The sequence below is a fragment of the Pseudophryne corroboree genome, chromosome 1 (genome assembly GCF_028390025.1).
Source record: "Pseudophryne corroboree isolate aPseCor3 chromosome 1, aPseCor3.hap2, whole genome shotgun sequence".
In the NCBI taxonomy this organism is placed as follows: domain Eukaryota; kingdom Metazoa; phylum Chordata; class Amphibia; order Anura; family Myobatrachidae; genus Pseudophryne; species Pseudophryne corroboree.
In genome coordinates, this window is record NC_086444.1 from 21710048 (window position 1) to 21736324 (window position 26277).

At 49.6% G+C, this 26277-nt stretch overlaps 1 protein-coding gene across 1 annotated transcript; it reads left to right on the top strand.

The window, feature by feature from the left end:
* The first annotated feature begins 507 nt into the window (after window positions 1-507).
* Window positions 508-26038, top strand: LOC135054310 (transitional endoplasmic reticulum ATPase). The gene is made up of 17 exons (XM_063957554.1): window positions 508-704; window positions 9524-9635; window positions 10232-10404; window positions 18956-19098; window positions 19553-19683; window positions 19904-20035; window positions 20139-20241; window positions 20849-20982; window positions 21068-21203; window positions 21334-21446; window positions 22369-22533; window positions 22617-22739; window positions 23202-23414; window positions 23500-23808; window positions 23919-24074; window positions 24208-24362; window positions 25285-26038. The coding sequence occupies exons 1-17, from the start codon at window positions 688-690 to the stop codon at window positions 25385-25387; spliced, it is 2418 nt and encodes an 805-aa protein (XP_063813624.1). The 5' UTR covers window positions 508-687; the 3' UTR covers window positions 25388-26038.
* Window positions 26039-26277: the final 239 nt, after the last annotated feature.

Consider the following 26277-nt stretch of genomic DNA (forward strand, 5'->3'; position numbering starts at 1 on the left):
GGCAAGTATGGCTCAGGTGGATATAGAATATAATATATGGTGTCACCTGGGGGGTATTTGCAGTAAGCAGGGAGCCCCCTTATTACATCTGAGGTAACACAGGAGCCTGGTGGCCCTGACAACACACAATAAGCTTACTCCCTCACACATGTCAATGACTAAGCAGCACTGTTACATGGCTGCTAGTATGACTGACAGGCGTCTCGCCCAATGAATTACGGCCAGATAACACCTTCCTCCAATCACCGAATTTACTTTCTGTGCCATCCCTTACGCCCCGCCTCCCTGCACAATTTCTGGCCAATCAGCAGCCGTAGCCTCAGTTGCTAGGTAGCCCTCGCCGGCAGATGTAATTCCCAGAGCGGCCATCGAATAGGAGGCGGTCCCCGGATAGAGCGCAGGGGGCGGGGCTTGTCGGCTCGTGGCCTCCTCTCTGTGCCCGCCTCCCGGTCCTGGCAGCCGCTGATTGGTCGCCGGGAAGTTCGCGCATGCGCGGAGACAGGGGATGACGCAGCTCTTTGCCGTGCCGTAGGCTCCTCCCCCCGCCGCAGTCAGTCAGACAGTAAGAGACACCGGGCGCCGCCGACCGAACCCCACAGCCAGCACCGGAGACCGAGGGCAGAGCGTCCGACAGCAGCGGGAACACTCAGCATCCAGCAGCGGGGCGGCACAGGCCGGACACTGAGGATGGCCTCCGGATCAGAGTGAGTGCGGGATGCCGGTAGGCCGCAGCTGTCAGTGCCGGGGAGGGACGGAGGGCAGGCCGGGGCCTCTCACACTCGCCCATCCCCGGAGTGTGATCCGGCTGTCTGATCCCAATGCGCGCCGGAGCCGAGTGCGGCCTAGTGAGCCCGGCCCAGTGCTGACTGCATCCTGCTGTGTCATCCGGGCCTCCGCCTCCCTCCAGGCCCCACACCGGGGGGGGGGAAAGGGGTACCTGGGTCTTGTATACAGGCCTGGAGATCCCTGCTATCCCTGCTCCTGTATATACAGGCCTGGGGATCCCTGCTCCTGTATATACAGGCCTGGGGATCCCTGCTCCTGTATATACAGGCCTGGGGATCCCTGCTCCTGTATATACAGGCCTGGGGATCCCTGCTCCTGTATATACAGGCCTGGGGATCCCTGCTCCTGTATATACAGGCCTGGGGATCCCTGCTCCTGTATATACAGGCCTGGGGATCCCTGCTCCTGTATATACAGGCCTGGGGATCCCTGCTCCTGTATATACAGGCCTGGGGATCCCTGCTCCTTTATATACAGGCCTGGGGATCCCTGCTCCTTTATATACAGGCCTGGGGATCCCTGCTCCTCTATATACAGGCCTGGGGATCCCTGCTCCTCTATATACAGGCCTGGGGATCCCTGCTCCTTTATATACAGGCCTGGGGATCCCTGCTCCTTTATATACAGGCCTGGGGATCCCTGCTCCTTTATATACAGGCCTGGGGATCCCTGCTCCTTGATATACAGGCCTGGGGATCCCTGCTCCTTGATATACAGGCCTGGGGATCCCTGCTCCTTGATATACAGGCCTGGGGATCCCTGCTCCTTGATATACCGGCCTGGGGATCTCTGCTCCTTGATATACCGGCCTGGGGATCCCCGCTCCTTGATATACCGGCCTGGGGATCCCCGCTCCTTGATATACCGGCCTGGGGATCTCTGCTCCTTGATATACCGGCCTGGGGATCCCCGCTCCTTGATATACCGGCCTGGGGATCCCCGCTCCTTGATATACCGGCCTGGGGATCCCCGCTCCTTTATATACCGGCCTGGGGATCCCCGCTCCTTTATATACCGACCTGGGGATCCCCGCTCCTTTATATACCGGCCTGGGGATCCCCGCTCCTTTATATACCGGCCTGGGGATCCCCGCTCCTTTATATACCGGCCTGGGGATCCCCGCTCCTTTATATACCGGCCTGGGGATCCCCGGCCCGTGGGTCGATTCCTGGTTCCGATGTACAGACTGGGGGGAAGGGGTCCCTGGTTCCTATATACAGACTGGGGGGTCCTTTGTTTCTATATACAGGGAAGTCACGGGTTCCAGTACAGGCCGTGGTGGGGGGGGGTCTTCTGGCTCCTATAAACAGGGTGGGGGTCACCTTTTGTCGTGGTTTAGGATTCCTTCTCTGCACTCTCCACCCGCACGCGCATTTTCAGCAGAGCACCCGTGCGCACAACTCCTGAAGAAGCTGACTTCCTACACACCACAGGAAAACCCTGACCCTGCAGGCGTTTCTTCATACGTTCTGGCAATCAATCATTTCTTGTGGCAATAAATTATAATCATCGGGTCTAGAACCCGATAATATTCTCCGTAAACTGATTCGATGGTGTAGGGGGGTATTTAAATTGTTTTTGGGTACTCTCTTGTGCCGCTGGGTACAAGCTTTGCAGGCGTCTATTTCTGCTCGCACCCTTCTGTGGTGGCTCGTAGAAAGACATCCAAAGTCGTTCTTTGGGGCGGCCAAACTGCTTTTTCGCCAGCGCACCTAATACTTTGCGTGAGTTTAGCCGCTTTGTGTGTTTTTGGGCAGAACAAGTAGTGAACACTCGCGCCCATCTACAGAACGAGTGACATTTGCTCGTTACATGCGCGCACCCAAAAATGTTGGATCTATATATAGAAACATAGAATTTGATGACCGATAAGAACCACTTGGTCCATCTAGTCTGCCCATGTACATACACTAGGGTTACATTTTTTGGGGAGCCAATTAACTTACCAGTATATTTTTGGATTGTGGGAGGAAACCGAAGCATCCGGAGGAAACCCACTCAAGGACAGGGAGAATATACAAACTCCACACAGGGCCGTGGTGGGATTTGAATCATGAGGCAGTATTGCTAACCATTACACCATCCGTACTGCCCTATAGAATTGTTCCCCCTCATACACAATGCTTCTCATTCATTCCCTGGGAATGGTCTGGCTTTCAGTGATATCATTCTGTGCAAATGAGCCAGTTCTGTTATATACATGGTGCAGATGTATGACTATCGGCACACGGTGCTTGCGGTGAGATCAGATCCTTGGTAGTAGAAGCTGTTATTCTAACACATGAAGGACTGAGCATACTACATGCATTCACAGGCCTCTCTGCTATTGGAAACTGTTACTGATCTATTAAAGAACCAGGAAGCTGCTTCACGACGAACATCACAAGTTAGAATTGCGGCTTGCGTGGTCACAGACCCACCATTAATTAGTCATCTTCACCTTGCAGAGAGTATTAGATTATGGGGGAATTCAATTAGCCGCAGTAAATTACCGCGGCTAGTTATCCCCAGGGGTAATTCAATTGTCCCTGAGAACTAGCATTAGCAGAGATTTTGTTCCACTTGCCCAAAGGCAGGCGAAACAAAATCCTGGATAACTGCTCCTTTATTTATGTCCTCGAACGCAAAACCACGTGGAATCAGGAGCTTATCCCAAATCCTGTGTGCTTTTTGTGTGATAACAGAAATTATTTGTGCGGTGAAAATGGAGGGTAATTTAATTACTGGGGGGGGGGAAATGTGGTGTTTAAAAGAGGGAAAAAAGGCAGTAAAAATTAAATCCCCCTCCCACCCCCGTAGATCTAGTATGCAGCGTAGTGACTGCTGTATGGGTAGACAAAGCTTTGAGCTCTCCTGAAGAGGTATTTGAGGGGGTGCGCATGAAGAAGGGGGCAGTGCCTTCCAAAATGTTATATCACCTTTTTTCTTACCCCTTATTAAAATAGTTCCAGGAGGTGAAGAAACCACAGGTGGGGCTCATTTCAGCATGATTGCCATGTTCCATTCCGAAGCGGCATATAGCAACCACCAACATTGCGAGTTTTACCTCGCACCCCATGTAGGTGCACAAGGAGACTTGCGATGTAAATTGGTGTTGAGTGTGGTACATCACATTGAATTGTCCCCCTAGTGAGTCTCCTTTTCCCTTTTACATTTGCTGAATTTGTCCATACACCAGCCAGTGAGCTGCATACACCTAGGTACAGTCTGGATGACTATAATATTCCTAGTTAGACGTGACACTGCATTGTATATGCAGCAACACTGTAACAATTTATGATTTGAAAAAGACTTGTGTCCAGGAACCTTAGCGTCTCACCTTGGCCAGACTGGTTAATCCTCCAGAAGTGAGACCTCTCTGGCTGTAGACTGCTGCTCTATGAGTGACCCTGACACAAGTCTGGCTGTGTGACAGTGTTACAGGGAAGTGATGGTTCCTTTCCAGTCACCTGCACATATAACATGGCATCATCTGGGGATCCGGGCTGTGTGACAGTGTTACAGGGAAGTGATGGTTCCTCTCCAGTCACCTGCACATATACCATTGCATCATCTGGGGATCCTGGCTGTGTGACAGTGTTACAGGGAAGTGATGGTTCCTCTCCAGTCTCCTGCACATATAACATGGCATCATCTGGGGATCCGGGCTGTGTGACAGTGTTACAGGGAAGTGATGGTTCCTCTCCAGTCACCTGCACATAGAACATGGCATCATCTGGGGATCCTGGCTGTAGCACCGTAATTTGTCTGTGCATGTTGGCTCACACCCCAGTCGCAAAATGTTAGGCTACCATATAGGTGTTGATCTTATCTTGCATCACACTGCATCATGCTACAGTAACTTACACCACATGTAGTTGGATTGGCCCCTCAGTAATACATTCATGTCACACTGTATTGTGTTGTGACTGTAGAGTCTCAGGGATGGGTGAGTGTCACAATGTGTGACTGTAGTCTCAGGGATGGGTGAGTGTCACAATGTGTGACTGTAGAGTCTCAGGGATGGGTGAGTGTCACAATGTGTGACTGTAGAGTCTCAGGGATGGGTGAGTGTCACAATGTGTGACTGTAGAGTCTCAGGGATGGGTGAGTGTCACAATGTGTGACTGTAGAGTCTCAGGGATGGGTGAGTGTCACAATGTGTGACTGTAGAGTCTCAGGGATGGGTGAGTGTCACAATGTGTGACTGTAGAGTCTCAGGGATGGCGTTGTGTCACAATGTGTGACTGTAGAATCTCAGGGATGGGTTAGTGTCACAATGTGTGACTGTAGAATCTCAGGGATGGGTTAGTGTCACAATGTGTGACTGTAGAGTCTCAGGGATGGGTTAGTGTCACAATGTGTGACTGTAGAATCTCAGGGATGGGTTAGTGTCACAATGTGTGACTGTAGAGTCTCAGGGATGGGTTAGTGTCACAATGTGTGACTGTAGAGTCTCAGGGATGGGTTAGTGTCACAATGTGTGACTGTAGAGTCTCAGGGATGGGTGTCACAATGTGTGACTGTAGAGTCTCAGGGATGGGTTAGTGTCACGCTGTGTTGTGACTGGAGTCTCGGTGTGATAGGTTAGTGTCGCACTGTATTGTAGAGTGTGTGATAGGTTAGTGTCGTACAGTGTTGTGGCTGTGGAGTCTCCGATAGATTAGTGTCACTGTGTTGTGAGTGTACAGTCCGTGTGATAGGTTAGGGTCACATTGTGGGATCAGTGATCTGTGGCTGTACTCCTGTTGCTGTATTAGCTCTGGGGCTGTACTCCTGTTGCTGTAGTATCACTGTCTGTGGCTGTACTCCTGTTGCCAGGTGCTGTATTAGCTCTGTCTGTGGCTGTACTCCTGTTGCCAGGTGCTGTATTAGCTCTGTCTGTGGCTGTACTCCTGTTGCCAGGTGCTGTATTAGCTCTGTCTGTGGCTGTACTCCTGTTGCTGTATTAGCTCTGTGGCTGTACTCCTGTTGCTGTATTAGCTCTGTCTGTGGCTGTACTCCTGTTGCCAGGTGCTGTATTAGCTCTGTCTGTTGCTGTACTCCTGTTGCTGTATTATCACTGTGTCTGGCTGTACTCCTGTTGCCAGGTGCTGTATTAGCTCTGTCTGTGGCTGTACTCCTGTTGCTGTATTAGCTCTGTCTGGGGCTGTACTCCTGTTGCCAGGTGCTGTATTATCACTGTCTGGGGCTGTACTCCTGTTGCTGTATTATCACTGTCTGTGGCTGTACTCCTGTTGCTGTATTATCACTGTCTGTGGCTGTACTCCTGTTGCTGTATTAGCTCTGTCTGTGGCTGTACTCCTGTTGCCAGGTGCTGTATTAGCTCTGTCTGTGGCTGTACTCCTGTTGCCAGGTGCTGTATTAGCTCTGTCTGTTGCTGTACTCCTGTTGCTGTATTATCACTGTGTCTGGCTGTACTCCTGTTGCCAGGTGCTGTATTAGCTCTGTCTGTGGCTGTACTCCTGTTGCTGTATTAGCTCTGTCTGTGGCTGTACTCCTGTTGCCAGGTGCTGTATTAGCTCTGTCTGTGGCTGTACTCCTGTTGCTGTATTAGCTCTGTCTGTGGCTGTACTCCTGTTGCTGTATTAGCTCTGTCTGTGGCTGTACTCCTGTTGCCAGGTGCTGTATTAGCTCTGTCTGTGGCTGTACTCCTGTTGCCAGGTGCTGTATTAGCTCTGTCTGTTGCTGTACTCCTGTTGCTGTATTATCACTGTGTCTGGCTGTACTCCTGTTGCCAGGTGCTGTATTAGCTCTGTCTGTGGCTGTACTCCTGTTGCTGTATTAGCTCTGTCTGTGGCTGTACTCCTGTTGCCAGGTGCTGTATTAGCTCTGTCTGTTGCTGTACTCCTGTTGCTGTATTATCACTGTGTCTGGCTGTACTCCTGTTGCCAGGTGCTGTATTAACTCTGGGGCTGTACTCCTGTTGCTGTTTTAGCTCTGTCTGTGGCTGTACTCCTGTTGCTGTATTATCACTGTCTGTGGCTGTACTCCTGTTGCTGTATTATCACTGTCTGTGGCTGTACTCCTGTTGCTGTATTATCACTGTCTGTGGCTGTACTCCTGTTGCTGTATTATCACTGTCTGTGGCTGTACTCCTGTTGCTGTATTATCACTGTCTGTGGCTGTACTCCTGTTGCTGTATTATCACTGTCTGTGGCTGTACTCCTGTTGCCAGGTGCTGTATTAGCTCTGTCTGTGGCTGTACTCCTGTTGCTGTATTAGCTCTGTCTGTGGCTGTACTCCTGTTGCCAGGTGCTGTATTATCACTGTCTGTGGCTGTACTCCTATTGCCAGGTGCTGTATTATCACTGTCTGGGGCTGTACTCCTGTTGCTGTATTATCACTGTGTCTGGCTGTACTCCTGTTGCCAGGTGCTGTATTAGCTCTGTCTGTGGCTGTACTCCTGTTGCCAGGTGCTGTAGTATCACTGTCTGTGGCTGTACTCCTGTTGCCAGGTGCTGTATTAGCTCTGTCTGTTGCTGTACTCCTGTTGCTGTATTATCACTGTGTCTGGCTGTACTCCTGTTGCCAGGTGCTGTATTAGCTCTGTCTGTTGCTGTACTCCTGTTGCTGTATTATCACTGTGTCTGGCTGTACTCCTGTTGCCAGGTGCTGTATTAACTCTGGGGCTGTACTCCTGTTGCTGTAGTATCACTGTCTGTGGCTGTACTCCTGTTGCTGTATTATCACTGTCTGTGGCTGTACTCCTGTTGCCAGGTGCTGTATTAGCTCTGTGGCTGTACTCCTGTTGCTGTATTATCACTGTCTGTGGCTGTACTCCTGTTGCCAGGTGCTGTATTAGCTCTGTCTGTGGCTGTACTCCTGTTGCTGTATTATCACTGTCTGTGGCTGTACTCCTGTTGCCAGGTGCTGTATTAGCTCTGTGGCTGTACTCCTGTTGCTGTATTATCACTGTCTGTGGCTGTACTCCTGTTGCCAGGTGCTGTATTAGCGGCTGTTACCCTTGGCTCTCAGGTTACACATGTAGGAAGTCACTGCCGGAGATGGGAGCGGGAGACGGTGACACAGCAGCCTCAGCTTCTCCAGTTTCGTTTCAGGGAACATGTAAATAAATGTAGAATCACCTCTTCATATAGTGCTACAGTAACACGTCAGCTCAGCCTCCAGATGCCTGTGTAATATATGTGTATATAATATGTTAGTGTGTGCGCTCAGGTGACAACATCACTCAACAGGGACACCAGCTATTGCCATTGTACAGATTGTGGCGGCATCCTCTCTGTTTATACAGTATGTAACAGAGACTGAACAGCCTGCCGTGCGGATGAGACCTGAGTGCGCCTCGTACTGCAGCATCTCTGCCTTGTGTCACTGGATATAGGGCAAGTGTGACCATTCTGGATACACTCCTCTTACCCAGCGAGCCAGTATATTGGTGTTACAGCGCTGACACAGACATAGGTGGTGAAAGTGGGGTAATTCACCTCTCAAGCGCAATCCATTCTTACAGGCGCCCTCAGGGCTGTGTCCTCTCACCCATGCGCAGCTTCCTGTACACAAATGACTGCACATCAGAGGCGCAGTCAGTAAAGATCATCAAATTTCGCAGACGACAACAGTCATTGGCCTCAAGGACGGAGACGAATTGGCCTATAGACAGGAGAAGTAGCCCGGTTGGCCCAGTGGTGCAGCCACAACAAACTTGATCTCAACCCCCTCAAAACTGTTGAGATGATAGTGGACTTCAGGAAGAAGTCAGCTAGTGCCCCTCCGCTAACGATCGCTAGGGGACTCCTTCAAGTTCCTGGGGACCACAATCTCCTGGGACCTTAAATGGGGGTCCAACACTGTCGCCACTGTTGGGTAAGCGCAGCAGAGGTTGTTCTTCCTCAGGCAACTAAGAAAGTTCAACATCCCACAGAAGCTTCTGCTCCTCTTCTACTCAGCGATTGTGGAGTTGGTACTGTGCTCCTCGATACTGGTATGGTACAGCTCCGCCAGCACGAGGGACAGATGCAGGCTGCAAAAGGTGGTCAGAACTGCAGAGATGATCTTCGGAGCTGACCTTCCCTCAGTCCAGGACCTGTACCTGTCCAGAGCTAAAAAGCGAGCAACGAAGATAGGAAATGACCAGCTACACCCCGGCCACAGCATGTTTAACTTGCTTCCTTCAGGCAGGCGTTACAGGGCCCCGCCAGGTCCACCAGAAGCCTCAAAAGTTTTTCCTGGAGCGGTCTGCCTGCTGAACTCCTGAACATTGACTGACTAGATGTACATGTAACTCACTTGTGACCCTACGGTATACCTACCTGTGTGACTTTACTCCCCCCCCCCCCCCCCCACCACCACCACCACCACCACCTGCTTATGTTACTTGGCTGTTGTATAGACAAGTTCCTAGTATACGCAAGTATACATGGCCAATAAATCTAATTCTGAATATGGATTTTGCTGTGGGAGCAGATTGTCCTACACATCATACACCAGCCATATTAGTACATGTATATACATTGAGAAATCGCTCCACTGTGAAATAATCTGTTTTGCGTGCAACTATGAATCGTGCCTTATGTCTGGCATTAGGCCGGTGCTATGCCCAGTGTATCGCCGTATGGGGCGCGATGTAACGGCTCGTTCTGAGTGGTTCCCTAGTCATTGGGTTGTGGCTAATAAGCGGGTTCAGTGATTTAATGTCAGCTACTGTATAAATGTGTCTACGGTTGATTTGAAACCTCCGTATAAGGAGTCACCTTTTGCTCTTTTACGCGCTCACTGTCCCTTCTGTCTCCCGCAGCACCAAAGTGGATGATTTATCCACCGCAATTCTGAAGCAGAAGAGCCGACCCAATCGTTTAATTGTAGATGAAGCGATCAATGAAGACAACAGCGTGGTTTCTCTGTCCCAGGTGTGTATGAAGGCATGGTTGTATTATTATTAATCACTTATGGTTTTATTTTTTAATAAAGGGATGCAAAGTGTCTGCGGTGTTGTACAGGGTAAATATATGAACCCTTCACATTATATAGTATAAGAGCGTAACTTCCCAGCATTACTAGATTACCGCAGACTGGTTAGACTAAACACGGCAGTAGGACTGAAGCTGGAAGGTGCATGCAGTGCTGAGTTGGGGATCTGTACTCTGCATGGCTGAGCTGACCGGTCAGAGTCCCTGTAAGGGCGAAGGAGACGCAGAACTCTGGTGACGTGCTGTACTAGGGAGAAACAGGAGGGCGGAGGGCCCTGCTCATGACACCTTACATACTATATCCACCATAAGTAGAATCCGCTCATGGATTGGTATTATACAGTCTTCTCCATCACATGTAAGTTAGCACTTGTGTAGGGAAAGCATTTCAGGGTGATTTCCTCCATCCGGATGCAGGTAACGGTGCTCTGCATTTAGTCACATACAATTGTCACGTCTGCTTGTATGTTGTTTTAAGTCAGACGTGTGGCTCTAATATGTGTCCATTAGTAACGTAGGCCGCCTGTGTCTTGCAGTGTAAGATGGACGAGCTGCAGCTGTTCCGCGGAGACACCGTCCTCCTGAAGGGGAAGAAGAGGCGAGAAGCTGTTTGCATAGTCCTGTCTGATGACACCTGCCCGGATGAGAAGATCCGTATGAACAGGGTGGTCCGTAATAACCTGCGGGTGCGGCTGGGAGATGTTATGAGGTAGTGTTCCAGCTCAGTGCTAATAGAACAGAAGTTGTATGTCCTATTTACATGTGATCTGCCTGCAGTGGAGGCTTCACTAGGGGCCGATGACCTCACTGAGGCGCGTGGAGAGTGTCCCCTCTGGTACACAGTTACCCTCCTGGGCCACAGCCTAAGTACTGCTGCTGTGGTCTAATAGAGGAGACTGACCGTACAGTAACTATGGGATTATCAGTCTCCCAAAATTCTCTTTACTTCTGTATCCGTTTCTTCTTCAGGGTCCATAGTCTGCTGGACTGAGAGGGCACATCCATTAGTTTAGTAGCCCCTATGTACGATCAGTCTGTGCTGCATTCCCTATAGAGACCCCTGTCTGTTAGATCTAGCTGGAGTGGCTATTGTCTCTTCTGATGTCTCGGTGACAACCACTAAAGTGCAGCTGTAGTGTGTAAGAATAGATTCATCCTCTTGTGTTACATTGGGGAACCCATGGATGACCAGTGTAGCTTTCTCAGGGAGGATGGATGATTGGGGAACCCAGGGATGGCCAGTGTAGCTTTCTCCGGGAGGATGGATGATTGGGGAACCCAAGGATGGCCAGTGTATCTTTCTCCGGGAGGATGGATGATTGGGGAACCCAAGGATGGCCAGTGTTGCTTTCTCCGGGAGGATGGATGATTGGGGAACCCAGGGATGGCCAGTGTAGCTTTCTCCGGGAGGATGGATGATTGGGGAACCCAAGGACGGCCAGTGTAGCTTTCTCCGGGAGGATGGATGATTGGGGAACCCAGGGATGGCCAGTGTAACTTTCTCCGGGAGGATGGATGATTGGGGAACCCAGGGATGGCCAGTGTAACTTTCTCCGGGAGGATGGATGATTGGGGAACCCAAGGATGACCAGTGTAGCTTTCTCCGGGTGGATGGATGATTGGGGAACCCAGGGATGGCCAGTGTAGCTTTCTCTGGTAGGATGGATGATTGGGGTACCCAGGGATGGCCAGTGTAGCTTTCTCCGGGAGGATGGATGATTGGGGAACCCAAGGATGGCCAGTGTAGCTTTCTCCGGGAGGATGGATGATTGGGGAACCCAGGGATGGCCAGTGCAGCTTTTTCCGGGAGGATGGATGATTGGGGAACCCAGGGATGGCCAGTGTAGCTTTCTCCGGGAGGATGGATGATTGGGGAACCCAGGGATGGCCAGTGCAGCTTTCTCCGGGAGGATGGATGATTGGGGAACCCAGGGATGGCCAGTGTAGCTTTCTCCGGGAGGATGGATGCTAAAGATGAGTTCTCAATATGCAGCAGTGGCCCCGGGCATGAACCACTTTTATCTTAAAGCACTTGGTAGGTGGACCTGTTACCAGCTCGGTTTCATTTCACCAGGGTTTCTCTGCAGTTCTTTGTATACAAGACAGTTACTGTTGGCGTCATCACTGTATATCTGTGTATCTAGCTAAGGGTTTTGTTCATTCTAGTTAGTCTGCACTTTTAAACCGTATTTATTATAGATTTATCCGCTTTAATTCAGTGATTGTAAATATGTGCTATAGGGTGTATTTTACCCCAAAACTGCTGCCTAGGTCCCACTTTTAGAAGACGAGCGGGTCCCACAGGACACACCATGATCTGACTTTTGTGCGTCAGAGGCCATGCCAACTGCTGCTTGTAGCATCTTCCTCCCAGTCTACTTTCCTGCCCACCCACGCAGTGCGCTGTTCTGCTACAGCAGCGCATCTGCATCCTTCTCCGTAGTGAAGAGGTTGGGGGTTCCCAGCTGGACAGAGGTAACTACTGTGCCCAGTGCTGACTGCCTTTAACCTCTCCTTGTCCCAGTCCTGCCCCAGTTGCTGTATACCCCGTACCCCCTCCTTGCCCCACAGTACTGCCTGCACCTCGCCACCTCTTTGCCCCAGCTACTATCTAATCCTCTCCCAATCCCCTAGCTCTGCCCTAAGTATTTCCTGCCTCTAACACCCTTTTTTGCCCACCATTAACCCCCGTCCTGCCCCAGTAATGCACCAGCTGCTAACTACCCTTATCCCCTCCTTGCCCCACAATAGTGCCCCAGCTGCTATCTACCCTTATCCCCCCCGCCACACCTGCCGAATGGCCTTAATCCTTCAACAACCTTCCTGCACCAACTGCTCTGTGCCACAACCCCAGCTCCAAATCAGCTGCACCTTACCTTAAACGCCTCTACCTCAACTGCCACCTGACCCCTCACCCAGCACTGTCCTTGCCTGCGGCCTGCCCTCGCCCAGCACTGTCCTTGCCTGCGGCCTGCCCTCGCCCAGCACTGTCCTTGCCTGCGGCCTGCCCTCGCCCAGCACTGTCCTTGCCTGCGGCCTGCCCTCGCCCAGCACTGTCCTTGCCTGCGGCCTGCCCTCGCCCAGCACTGTCCTTGCCTGCGGCCTGCCCTCGCCCAGCACTGTCCTTGCCTGCGGCCTGCCCTCGCCCAGCACTGTCCTTGCCTGCGGCCTGCCCTCGCCCAGCACTGTCCTTGCCTGCGGCCTGCCCTCGCCCAGCACTGTCCTTGCCTGCGGCCTGCCCTCGCCCAGCACTGTCCTTGCCTGCGGCCTGCCCTCGCCCAGCACTGTCCTTGCCTGCGGCCTGCCCTCGCCCAGCACTGTCCTTGCCTGCGGCCTGCCCTCGCCCAGCACTGTCCTTGCCTGCGGCCTGCCCTCGCCCAGCACTGTCCTTGACTGCGGCCTGCCCTCGCCCAGCACTGTCCTTGACTGCGGCCTGCCCTCGCCCAGCACTGTTGGCTCTGTGAGAGCAAAGCAATGTACAGTATTGTGATGGGACCCAGGAATAGTGGACTAGGTCACCAATTGTTTAAGTTGGAGCGATCAGTGTTAGTTTGAGGGTATTCACATCCAAATTGGAGGAAGGGTGTATGAATCACAGCTGTGTAATATGTAGCCCAAAAGTAATTGGAGAATTGACTAAAAAGCTGCTTGATGGACAGGTCTGGCCTATCCCTTCGTTATTTCTTTATCAATTAAGCAGGAAAAATGTCTGGAGATGATTACAGGTGTGGTAATTGCATTGGTATCTGTGGCTGTGAATCTACATGTGGTCACAGGAGCTCTCCATGCAAGTGACAGGCCGGCATTGTGCTACAAAAACTCATCGGAGAGATATCGGGAACCTTAGGAGCGGCCAAATCAACAGTTTAGTACATTCTGAGGAAAAAAAGAACGCACTGCTGAGCTCGGCAACACAAAAGACCTGGACGTCTACAGAAGACAGTGGTGGATGATGGCAGGATCCTTGCCTCTGTAAAGAAAAGCCCATTCACAACATCCAGCCAAGTGGAGAACGCTCTCCGGGAGGTAGAGATTATCCAAGTATACCATACAGAAAAGGCTTCATGAGTGCTCAGATTCAGCAATGTTGACTGTACTGCGCTTAAGAATACAGATGGACAATGATAAAAACAAACAGCAGCCCTGGAGCTTTCTAAGAAGTGGAGTATTCTGTAATGGTCGAGTCGCTTTCCTGATCTCTACCTGATCGAGCAGCGTTTCACTTGCTAAAGGCAGAAAGGCCCGTGAACAAATGGCAACTAAAGACCGCTGCAGTGACAGCCTGGCAAAGCATAACAAGGAAGTCCAGCTTAGGTGATGTCCATGGGTTCCAAACATCAGGCAGTCATTGCTTGCAAAGGGTTCTTCACAAAGTGTTCAAAATTAACTTTCTCTGACGTCCTAGTGGATGCTGGGAACTCCGTAAGGACCATGGGGAATAGCGGCTCCGCAGGAGACTGGGCACAAAGTAAAAGCTTTAGGACTAGCTGGTGTGCACTGGCTCCTCCCCCCATGACCCTCCTCCAAGCCTCAGTTAAGATTTTGTGCCCGAACGAGAAGGGTGCAATCTAGGTGGCTCTCCTGAGCTGCTTAGAGTAAAAGCTGGAAAATATCCTAAAAAGTATATACACACATACTGGTATTATACTGCGACCAGCAATCGCCTCAGCCTGGATGTGCAGTGCTGGGGTGGCTTGGTTGGATTCCCTGACTGAAAATATTGATTCCCTGGACAGGGACAGTATATTATTGACTATAGAGCATTTAAAGGATGCATTTCTATATATGCGAGATGCACAGAGGGATATTTGCACCCTGGCATCAAGAGTAAGTGCGCTGTCCATTTCTACCAGAAGAGGGTTATGGACGCGACAGTGGTCAGGTGATGCGGATTCCAAACGGCATATGGAAGTATTGCCGTATAAAGGGGAGGAGTTATTTGGGGTCGGTCTATCGGACCTGGTGGCCACGGCAACGGCTGGGAAATCCACCTTTTTACCCCAGGTCACCTCTCAGCAGAAAAAGACTCCATCTTTTCAGCCTCAGTCCTTTCGTCCCCATAAGGGCAAGCGGGCAAAAGGCCACTCATATCTGCCCCGGGGCAGAGGAAAGGGAAAAAGACTGCAGCAGGCAGCCTCTTCCCAGGAACAGAAGCCCTCCCCCGCTTCTGCCAAGTCCTCAGCATGACGCTGGGGCCTTACAAGCGGACTCAGGTATGGTGGGGGGTCGTCTCAAGAAATTCAGTGCGCAGTGGGTTCACTCGCAAGTGGACCCCTGGATCCTGCAAGTAGTATCTCAGGGGTACAAATTGGAATTCGAGACGTCTCCCCCTCGCCGGTTCCTAAAGTCTGCCTTACCGACGTCTCCCTCCGACAGGGAGGCGGTATTGGAAGCCATTCACAAGCTGTATTCTCAGCAGGTGATAATCAAGGTACCCCTCCTGCAACAGGGAAAGGGGTATTATTCCACGCTGTTTGTGGTACAGAAGCCGGACGGCTCGGTGAGACCTATTTTAAATCTAGAATCTTTGAACACTTACATACAGAGGTTCAAATTCAAGATGGAGTCACTCAGAGCAGTGATAGCGAACCTGGAAGAAGGGGACTATATGGTGTCTCTGGACATCAAGGATGCTTACCTCCATGTCCCAATTTGCCCTTCTCACCAAGGGTACCTCAGGTTTGTGGTACGGAACTGTCACTATCAGTTTCGGACGCTGCCGTTTGGATTGTCCACGGCACCCCGGGTCTTTACCAAGGTAATGGCCGAAATTATGATTCTTCTTCGAAGAAAAGGCGTCTTAATTATCCCTTACTTGGACGATCTCCTGATAAGGGCAAGGTCCAGGGAACAGTTAGAGGTCGGAGTAGCACTATCTCAAGTAGTTCTACGACAGCACGGGTGGATTCTAAATATTCCAAAATCGCAGCTGATTCCGACGACACGTCTGCTGTTCCTAGGGATGATTCTGGACACAGTCCAGAAAAAGGTGCTTCTCCCGGAGGAGAAAGCCAGGGAGTTATCCGAGCTAGTCAGGAACCTCCTAAAACCAGGCCAAGTGTCAGTGCATCAATGCACAAGGGTCCTGGGAAAAATGGTGGCTTCTTACGAAGCGATTCCATTCGGCAGATTCCACGCAAGAACTTTTCAATGGGATCTGCTGGACAAATGGTCCGGATCGCATCTTCAGATGCATCAGCGGATAACCCTGTCTCCAAGGACAAGGGTGTCTCTCCTGTGGTGGTTGCAGAGTGCTCATCTTCTAGAGGGCCGCAGATTCGGCATTCAGGACTGGGTCCTGGTGACCACGGATGCCAGCCTGAGAGGCTGGGGAGCAGTCACACAGGGAAAAAAATTTCCAGGGCTTGTGGTCAAGCATGGAAACGTCATTTCACATAAATATCCTGGAACTAAGGGCCATTTACAATGCCCTAAGTCAAGCAAGGCCTCTGCTTCAGGGTCAGCCGGTGTTGATTCAATCGGACAACATCACGGCAGTCGCCCACATAAACGGACAGGGCAGCACAAGAAGCAGGAGGGCAATGGCAGAAGCTGCAAGGATTCTTCGCTGGGCGGAAAATCATGTGATAGCACTGTCAGCAGTGTTCATTCCGGGAGTGGACAACTGGGAAGCAGACTTCCTCAGCAGACATGACCTCCACCCGGGGGAGTGGGGACTTCACCCAGAAGTCTTCCACATGATTGTGAACCGTTGGGAAAAACCAAAGGTGGACATGATGGCGTCCCGCCTCAACAAAAAACTAGACAGATATTGCGCCAGGTCAAGGGACCCTCAGGCAATAGCGGTGGACGCTCTGGTAACACCGTGGGTGTACCAGTCAGTGTATGTGTTCCCTCCTCTGCCTCTCATACCCAAGGTACTGAGAATCATAAGAAGGAGAGGAGTAAGAACTATACTCGTGGCTCCGGATTGGCCAAGGAGGACTTGGTACCCGGAACTTCAAGAGATGCTCACGGAGGACCCGTGGCCTCTACCTCTAAGAAGGGACCTGCTCCAGCAGGGACCCTGTCTGTTCCAAGACTTACCGTGGCTGCGTTTGACGGCATGGCGGTTGAATGCCGGATCCTGAAGGAAAAAGGCATTCCGGATGAAGTCATCCCTACCCTGATCAAAGCCAGGAAGGATGTAACCGTGCAACATTATCACCGTATTTGGCGTAAATATGTTGCGTGGTGTGAGGCCAGGAAGGCCCCTACAGAGGAATTTCAACTGGGTTGTTTCCTGCATTTCCTGCAAACAGGACTGTCTATGGGCCTAAAATTAGGGTCCATTAAGGTTCAAATTTCGGCCCTGTCGATTTTCTTCCAGAAAGAACTAGCTTCAATTCCTGAAGTTCAGACGTTTGTCAAAGGGGTACTGCATATACAGCCTCCTTTTGTGCCTCCAGTGGCACCTTGGGATCTCAATGTAGTTTTGGGATTCCTAAAATCACATTGGTTTGAACCACTCACCACTGTGGACTTAAAATACCTCACATGGAAAGTGGTAATGCTGTTAGCCCTGGCTTCAGCCAGGCGTGTTTCAGAATTGGCGGCTTTATCTTATAAAAGCCCTTACCTAATTTTCCATACGGACAGGGCAGAATTGAGGACTCGTCCTCAATTTCTCCCTAAGGTGGTTTCAGCATTTCACTTGAACCAGCCTATTGTGGTGCCTGCGGCTACTAGGGACTTGGAGGACTCCAAGTTGCTGGACGTAGTCAGGGCCCTGAAAATATGTTTCCAGGACGGCTGGAGTCAGAAAATCTGACTCGCTGTTTATCCTGTATGCACCCAACAAGCTGGGTGCTCCTGCTTCTAAGCAGACTATTGCTCGTTGGATTTGTAGTACAATTCAGCTTGCACATTCTGTGGCAGGCCTGCCACAGCCAAAATCTGTTAAAGCCCATTCCACAAGGAAAGTGGGCTCATCTTGGGCGGCTGCCCGAGGGGTCTCGGCTTTATAACTTTGCCGAGCAGCTACTTGGTCAGGGGCAAACACGTTTGCTAAATTCTACAAATTTGATACCCTGGCTGAGGAGGACCTGGAGTTCTCTCATTCGGTGCTGCAGAGTCATCCGCACTCTCCCGCCCGTTTGGGAGCTTTGGTATAATCCCCATGGTCCTTACGGAGTTCCCAGCATCCACTAGGACGTCAGAGAAAATAAGAATTTACCGATAATTCTATTTCTCGTAGTCCGTAGTGGATGCTGGGCGCCCATCCCAAGTGCGGATTGTCTGCAATACTTGTACATAGTTATTGTTACAAAAATCGGGTTATTATTGTTGTGAGCCATCTTTTCAGAGGCTCCTCTGTTATCATGCTGTTAACTGGGTTCAGATCACAGGTTGTACGGTGTGATTGGTGTGGCTGGTATGAGTCTTACCCGGGATTCAAAATCCTTCCTTATTGTGTACGCTCGTCCGGGCACAGTATCCTAACTGAGGCTTGGAGGAGGGTCATGGGGGGGAGGAGCCAGTGCACACCAGCTAGTCCTAAAGCTTTTACTTTGTGCCCAGTCTCCTGCGGAGCTGCTATTCCCCATGGTCCTTACGGAGTTCCCAGCATCCACTACGGACTACGAGAAATAGAATTATCGGTAAGTAAATTCTTATTTTTTTTGGGTTGGGGGAGGTGGAGCAGCTACTTTCTCTTGAGGAAGTAGATGAAGACGACCGTGAGTTGGGAAAGATCAGACTCTGAGGAAATCAATCCTAGAGATTTTGCTCAAGAGGTTGAACCCCTTATTCTTGCAGTTCGCCAGGTGTTGAACATTTTAGAAACTGTGCCGCCTGATTCGCTGGAAACTACCTTATTTGTTATGCAACATCGTTCATTGTTCACTTAACCTTTCTCGTATTAAAGCTGAAAGTTTGCACTTCTATTGCATCTACATTGTTTCATTTCTTATTAGTTGTGATGGCGTACCCGGGTACAAGGGGGTAACATCTAGACGAGGGCTGGCTTGTGGTTGCTTTAAGTTGACCGCTGTATGACTTACACTGGGCCGTGCGCACTGATAGATGTGTACAGGGAGACAGATCTCACTCATTCTTCCTGGAGTACAGCGTGTACCAGCAGTGCCCGGACTGACGGGAGTCTGTTACACTGATGCTCTATTGCTGGAGCGCTACCAGTTCACCAGCTGAGGAGGAATATGGAAGTGATCGGAGCTGCTCATATGATGTGTATATTAATGTTATCTTTCACATTTTGCAGATTGATATCTGATTGTACCTTTTATTATGTTTGTCTGCAGCATTCAGCCGTATCCCGATGTGAAGTACGGCAAGCGGATACACGTGCTGCCAATAGATGACACAGTGGAGGGCATTACCGGCAACCTGTTTGAAGTTTATCTCAAACCTTATTTCCTGGAAGCCTACAGGCCAATCAGAAAAGGTATTGACTAGCTGTACGGGCTTCGTCCTCTATTGTGCCAGCTTTCTGTGCAGCCGAAATCAGCTTGGCATCTCGCAGGCGGGCACAGGACAATCCCGTGTACTGTGCTCCTCATTAATCCTGTATTCTGATGTCTATCGCCCACCTCTTGCCTTTGCTCTTTCTAGTGGTCCTTTAACATATATTCCTAGTCCACAGATACAACCGAACAGCGATATCTCTGACCCTTAACCTTTCTATGCAGTTGTAAAGTTTTTTTGTTTTTTCTGTCCTGGAGATGGAGAATGCTGATAGAGCGGTAGATTTGAGAATCTTGTCCCCTGTTTTCTCAGTATTAGGGTGTTGGTCTCTCTGAATTTAAAGGGACTCTTATAGTCTCCGTTTGTAACCTGAGCAATTGCTACAATTTTGTGCATTTGATTAGTAAATGGCTTAATGGGTCCTGTATCTCCAGGTGACATCTTCCTGGTCCGTGGCGGGATGCGTGCGGTGGAGTTCAAGGTGGTGGAGACAGATCCCAGCCCGTATTGTATCGTCGCCCCAGATACTGTGATTCACTGCGAAGGAGAGCCTATTAAACGAGAGGTAAGTACACAGGGACACTGACCATGGGAGCAGGATGACCAGTGCACGCTTCTCCAGGCCTGCCAGTGTCTGATCACCCCTTCTCTACAAGTGCAGGAACCCCGGGCCTTCCAGTAGTGTCCCTTATGTTTCAGAGAGGTCTATATGGCCACTGTTGCAGTAACTGAAACCTCATTCACAGCAAGACATGTATGTAGTATTGCTTCATGTGTCCTGACAGGATGAGGAGGAGTCTCTAAATGAAGTGGGCTATGACGACATCGGTGGCTGCAGGAAGCAATTGGCCCAGATCAAAGAGATGGTGGAGCTTCCGCTGAGACACCCGGCACTATTTAAAGCTATTGGCGTGAAGGTAATTATTGTTTCCTTTGTTGTACGCTGTGTGTAACGTAGATTCTGCACCTTTCCCATGTGAGTCCGTGTGACACTGAGACGTCTTTTGTTGTGAAACGCAGCCTCCCCGAGGAATTCTGCTGTACGGCCCCCCTGGAACCGGCAAAACCCTCATTGCCCGAGCTGTCGCTAATGAAACCGGCGCGTTCTTCTTCCTCATTAATGGTAAGAGATCGGAGTGGTGAGTTTCAGCAAAGACTCCTCATATTGTACATCTACCTCCAGCAACAGCCCGTATATAGTATATAGCAATCGGGTGTTACCAGTATTTCCTGTACAGGCTGCTTTCAGCATCCATAGCGCCATCTTGTGTCCTCACCCAGCGCGGGTTGTAGCAAGTGAGAAATGTCCTGGTCCCTAATAGCAAAACTGTGGCAGGGCATGCTTGGACTTGTAGTTTCACAACAGCTGGAGAGCCACAGGTTGGCCAGGCCTATTTGGTTCACCGGGGACACTAATCCAATTATTTTTGAGAGAAAGTTACTAATTTAAAGTTGCAGAATAATCTAATTAGTGCAATCTGAGCAAAGGGGTTTGTGTCTGTGTGTCTGGAATTGATTAGGGTCCGCTTCTCATACAGCTAAATAGTTGCTGAAAGTTTTTGCTTATTGTGCAAATGTGGTTCATGTTACTTTTATGATCTCATTGATACAAATAATACTCTGTAGCCAGCAGACACCTTGTACCGGGTGCTTTCCTGGTGTGCGGTGCCAGCCTTCCCTCGCTGTTACTGTGTGAGTGGTAATATCTGGTTCTCTCCTGCTCTGCCCAGGTCCTGAGATTATGAGTAAACTGGCCGGCGAGTCTGAGAGCAACCTGCGCAAAGCCTTTGAGGAAGCGGAGAAGAACGCCCCCGCCATTATCTTCATAGACGAACTGGACGCCATTGCCCCTAAGAGAGAGAAGGTGCGTGTATACAAACTGACGTCTGCTCCAGCGGGTGGGGTATGTAGGAGCGGAACGGTCTGACTCTTGTCCGTCCTCACTGCAGACTCACGGAGAAGTGGAACGTCGTATTGTCTCTCAGCTGCTAACACTTATGGACGGTCTGAAACAGAGAGCACATGTTATAGTGATGGCTGCCACAAACAGACCCAACAGCATTGACCCGGCACTTAGACGTTTTGGTAAGCGCCCCCCCCTCCCCCTCCCCCAGATGAGAACACAGTACGTCTGCGTCTCCTGAAATGGTTATAATCCATGGTTACATATGTCTGCTGTCATTATCCCCTCTAAGCTATACTGTGCCCCCTACAGGCCGCTTTGACAGAGAGGTTGATATTGGGATCCCTGATGCTACCGGCAGGCTGGAAATTCTACAGATCCACACCAAGAACATGAAATTGGCTGATGATGTTGATCTAGAACAGGTCAGTTATGTTTTGTATCAGAACTGACACGTGGGGCTCAATGATGACCGGGCAGGGTCATTATCTCGCGGTCATAGCTGAGGGGGTACTGTACGATATGATGGAGTTTGCAGCGAGAAATATGCCGTCTTCTCCATAGGCTTTGTCAATCCTGTGTGTTGTCATTGGCAGCTTGTCACTGACACCACTTAGTATTTATATAACTTATGCTGTATGTCTCCTAAGGCGTACTTCTTTGGTCATTAAATGTTACAACCATTAATAACTGCTTAACTGTCTCTCCCTCATGGTGTCTACCGTTTCATGTACGTGTATTGGAGACAGATGACCCCTGTATATAACCCCTATATGCTATTCCACCGAATCACCAGCCCTCCAGTCTGTGCTACCAAAACTTCTCATTTATTTCTGTACTTGAATGAAAATTGCTGTGAACTTTTCCTATAGCTATCTACCTGGGCCAGTATTCACTGAGCGACCTTTAACCTCATTTGTCGCTTGCAAGTAGCGCTGTTATATCTCGGTTTATATTACCCTGTCTTGTGTTATTACAGTTTCATACTTATTGTCTATTTGTGTACACTATGCTGCTGTTATATACATTATAGGTTATAGAAATTAATTACAAAAAGAAACTTAAAATACTATTTAGGCTTGAGTAATAAAATCTGCCTCACATTCATAATTTACAGCGTAATGTGTTCTCTGTAATATCCGTGCGGCTTGTAGAGTCTGCACTGCGCTTCACACTGCCATATTTTCTGGTGTGTTTCCTGGGATAGAGTACTGTGAGGTTGTACCTGTGATAACACAGGGGTTTACACTGATCCATAGTTTAATGTAAATATTCTGCGTTCCAGCCTGTAAAGCATTAAGTTCCGCAATCCTCAGGAGCTGTCTGACTGTTCTTCTCACCGCGCAGGTCGCTAATGAAACCCACGGTCACGTGGGAGCCGATCTGGCTGCTCTGTGCTCTGAGGCCGCTCTCCAAGCCATCCGCAAGAAGATGGACCTCATTGACCTGGAGGATGAAACTATAGATGCTGAAGTGATGAATTCATTGGCTGTCACCATGGATGACTTCAGGGTATGTGGTACTGTCACTTTCCATACATCATTCCGTCGGGTGTCACTTGATGGATAACCATTGTTTTTTTTCCCCCCTGGCAGTGGGCACTAAGTCAGAGTAACCCCTCAGCGCTGCGTGAGACCGTGGTTGAGGTACCACAGGTTACTTGGGAGGATATAGGTGGCTTGGAAGATGTGAAGAGGGAGCTGCAGGAGCTGGTTCAGGTGAGTTTATCTGGACACTTGCCCCATATCCTATCAGTAGGAGATCATTCCCTCACGTGGTAACGGGTAGTAGCACTTCCTGAAACAATATACTGCTGCCTTATTTACATTGTGAAGGGTTACATTTCATGAAACACTCTGTAGTACTATAAGGGTTCCTGTCGCCTACACACATTAAACCGGTTTGTATCTGCAATATATAACGCAGTGGTATTTAGTCTCTACAGAAAGTTCATGCAAGTATGTATGGAGATGGTAAATCTGCCCATATGCTGGCCGGAACATGCTCTGTGGCCCTGAGAAGCGTTGTTACATCATCAGTTTGGGCCTGTGACTGAATGTAGCCATGAGCTGAGTGTGACCGGAATATGTAATGTCGCTCATGGGTTGTGTGTGGTAATAGCTGTACATTACGGTTCTGCTTTACTCCTGTTTCACTCCCGCTGGTTTTCCCCCTTTCAGTACCCTGTGGAACATCCAGACAAGTTCTTGAAGTTTGGAATGACCCCATCTAAAGGCGTACTGTTTTATGGACCTCCTGGATGTGGTAAAACTTTGTTAGCCAAGGCCATTGCCAACGAATGTCAAGCCAACTTCATCTCTATCAAAGGCCCTGAGCTGCTCACCATGTGGTTCGGAGAGTCTGAGGCCAACGTCCGGGAGATCTTTGACAAGGTAAGGAATGGACTAAGCGGATATTGAGATCGTGCTTTGCATTTTACTTGAGTTCTATAAGTTTGGTGTTCCTTTTTTGTGTTAGGCTCGGCAAGCTGCTCCCTGTGTTTTGTTCTTTGATGAATTGGACTCCATTGCCAAGGCCCGTGGTGGTAACATTGGTGATGGTGGTGGAGCTGCTGACAGAGTAATTAACCAAATCCTGACAGAGATGGATGGTATGTCTACCAAAAAGAATGTCTTCATCATTGGAGCCACCAACAGACCGGACATCATTGACCCTGCCATTCTGCGTCCCGGACGTCTGGACCAGCTCATCTACATCCCCTTGCCAGACGAGAAGTCCCGTATTGCTATCCTGAAGGCCAATCTGAGGAAGTCTCCAGTTGCCAAGGTACGCAGTACCTCTTCTGTACAGATATAAACTTCAGAGGTTTAGTAGCACCTAACCAATCTGTTCCATAGCCGCGTATAGAGTTAATTATCTGTTTGTGCATCCTGTAGGATGTGGATGTTGACTTCCTGGCCAAGATGACCAATGGTTTCTCTGGGGCTGACCTGACGGAAATTTGTCAGCGGGCCTGCAAGCTGGCCATCCGGGAGTGCATTGAGAATGAGATTAGGAGAGAGCGGGAGAGACAGACAAACCCTTCAGCCATGGTACGGATAGGTGAAACCAGATGACTCTGTAAAACATTGCAGTTTTTATTTTTTATCCCTGTGTTTTCTCTGTTCTGTATTCAATCCCGTTTACTGGAAAAAAAATTGACGTGTGTGTGTTTTTCCAACACAGGAGGTGGAAGAAGATGACCCTGTACCTGAAATCCGCCGTGATCACTTTGAGGAAGCCATGCGCTTCGCCCGCCGCTCAGTCAGTGACAATGACATCAGAAAATATGAAATGTTTGCACAGACCTTGCAGCAGAGCCGTGGCTTCGGCAGCTTCAGGTAGATAGCTGGCATTAATCACAGGTTACCTATGGTCCCTTAGGAACAGGTCATGTTTTTGAGTATTTTTGCCTGGAAGCAGGTGGGGTAATTACTGATCCAGCAAACTAGATTAACTCACCTGTGCACGATTAAAGGAATCCAGAATACATGACCTGCTGAGGACTGGAATTGAGAACCGCTGTTCTGTATCATTCGTGATAATGGGTGGTGTGGTTATCCTTTATATGGCACTACAAGAAGGGGTCTGCAGCACCTTACAGCGTAGATGAACGGGAACAGTATGAATAGAACAAAAAGAGGAGGAATACATCCAACATGCTGTCAGTAACAGCCGGGGTGGGATTGTCAGTCCCAGTATAAGCAATAGGTTATATTGGGACACCAGTTTATCTTTCTATCTTGCTACAACAAAACTAAAACCTGTTGCTGCACCAGCAGTCATAAAACCAAATCAGCAGCAGTATGACCGAACGCAGATGGTGGTAAAAGTGAGGGAAGGAGAAGTACATGGGGGAAGTGGGCCAGTGGTAGGGAACAGTGTGGCCAAAGTCTTGGCAGTGGGAATGGGTGGAAGTAGACAGGAGGAGCGGCAGCGTGCAGTTGCGGTGGGAGTGTGAAGGAAGATAGGCCACATATTTTAACAGGAGAGACTCAGATGAGGGCTTTGTAAGTGAGTGTGAGGAGCTGGAATTAAGTTGAGATGCTCATCTTATGATGTAAAGGTCCTAAAACTGCCTCTCCGTATAAATGGACAGTCGCCTGGGAAAGTTTCTTTCTTTGGTACTGGCGGGGTGTAGAGTAGCTAATGATTCCCCTCTTTGATATTCTTGTATTGGTCATTTTTTAAGACAATTGACAAAAATTTTAAATGGCATTTTTGGGTGTTTTTATACTGTAAAATATTTGTTCTCCTCCGTAGATTTCCCTCTGGAGGCCAGGGAGGAGCAGGCCCAAGCCAAGGCACAGGCGGCAGTGCTGGTGGAAGTCACTTTGCTGAAGAAGAAGACGACCTCTACGGCTAGACGAGCCCCTGACACCATCTGACTTGTACAGCAGCGATATTCCTACGTTAATGGACACTTTGCTTTCCATTCCTCAGTCTGCGCACCCCACTCCTCCTCGTTTTTTGTTTTGTTATCTGGGTGTGAGAAGACGGGTGACAGGGCTCTTGGGCTGAAACCTTTTTATTTTCCCCCTCCTGGTTACCAGAGCAATCTCTGGGCTTTCAGAGCTGTAGAGCGCAGGGCGGCCATTCCTCAGACCTAACTTTGTGACTCTCAGTACCTGGAACCGGCCTGTATTTTGTTGCTTGTTAGTTTAGATCCACAGCTCTGATGCCTTCAGCCCCTTGTCCCAACAAGAACCATGATCCAGGCCTTCCAACAAGCAGAGTCGCAGCGAGCCGTTCAGTTGCCCTTCTGCGCAGTTACTGGTGCTGGCCTCTGGCTTGTTAGAAGGTTCATATTTATGTGCGTTTGTGGAGGAACTCGAGCAACAAATACATGTTCTGATCCGTATTAAATGAATGCTTCACTGCGAGCATCTTACAGCCGAGAATGGAGAACGTGCAGTGGATTTTTTTCTATCTTAGTATTGGCCATATATTGTTATTGGATAAAAGAAACAAAACGCAGGTTGACGTCTAACATGAGAATAAACTGATTTATCACTGAGTTTGCTGTTTGATTTCATTTCACTACTGTACCATGAAGTATTATCCCCATCGTTTTGTTTGCGGATCACTAATACTTGGTGGTAGGCCACTGCTTTTAGGGTTGGTTTGCCTTACAAGTTAAGCCTATAGGAATGAAACCGGAAAAGAGGAGAATTAATGTTTTCAGAAGCGCAGTGTAATGTGTGAGCGTGCGTAAAGCTGTATAATAATCCCAGGTCTGTGTTTCGGTTAGTTATG

What these genes read in the sequence shown, in the direction of transcription:
- LOC135054310 (XM_063957554.1), top strand. An exon ending in CGGCTGGGAGATGTTATGAG is followed by an intron (nt 10,405 to 18,955) that starts GTAGTGTTCCAG and finishes GTTTGTCTGCAG; the next exon opens with CATTCAGCCGTATCCCGATG. An exon ending in GTTCTTCTTCCTCATTAATG is followed by an intron (nt 20,242 to 20,848) that starts GTAAGAGATCGG and finishes TGCTCTGCCCAG; the next exon opens with GTCCTGAGATTATGAGTAAA.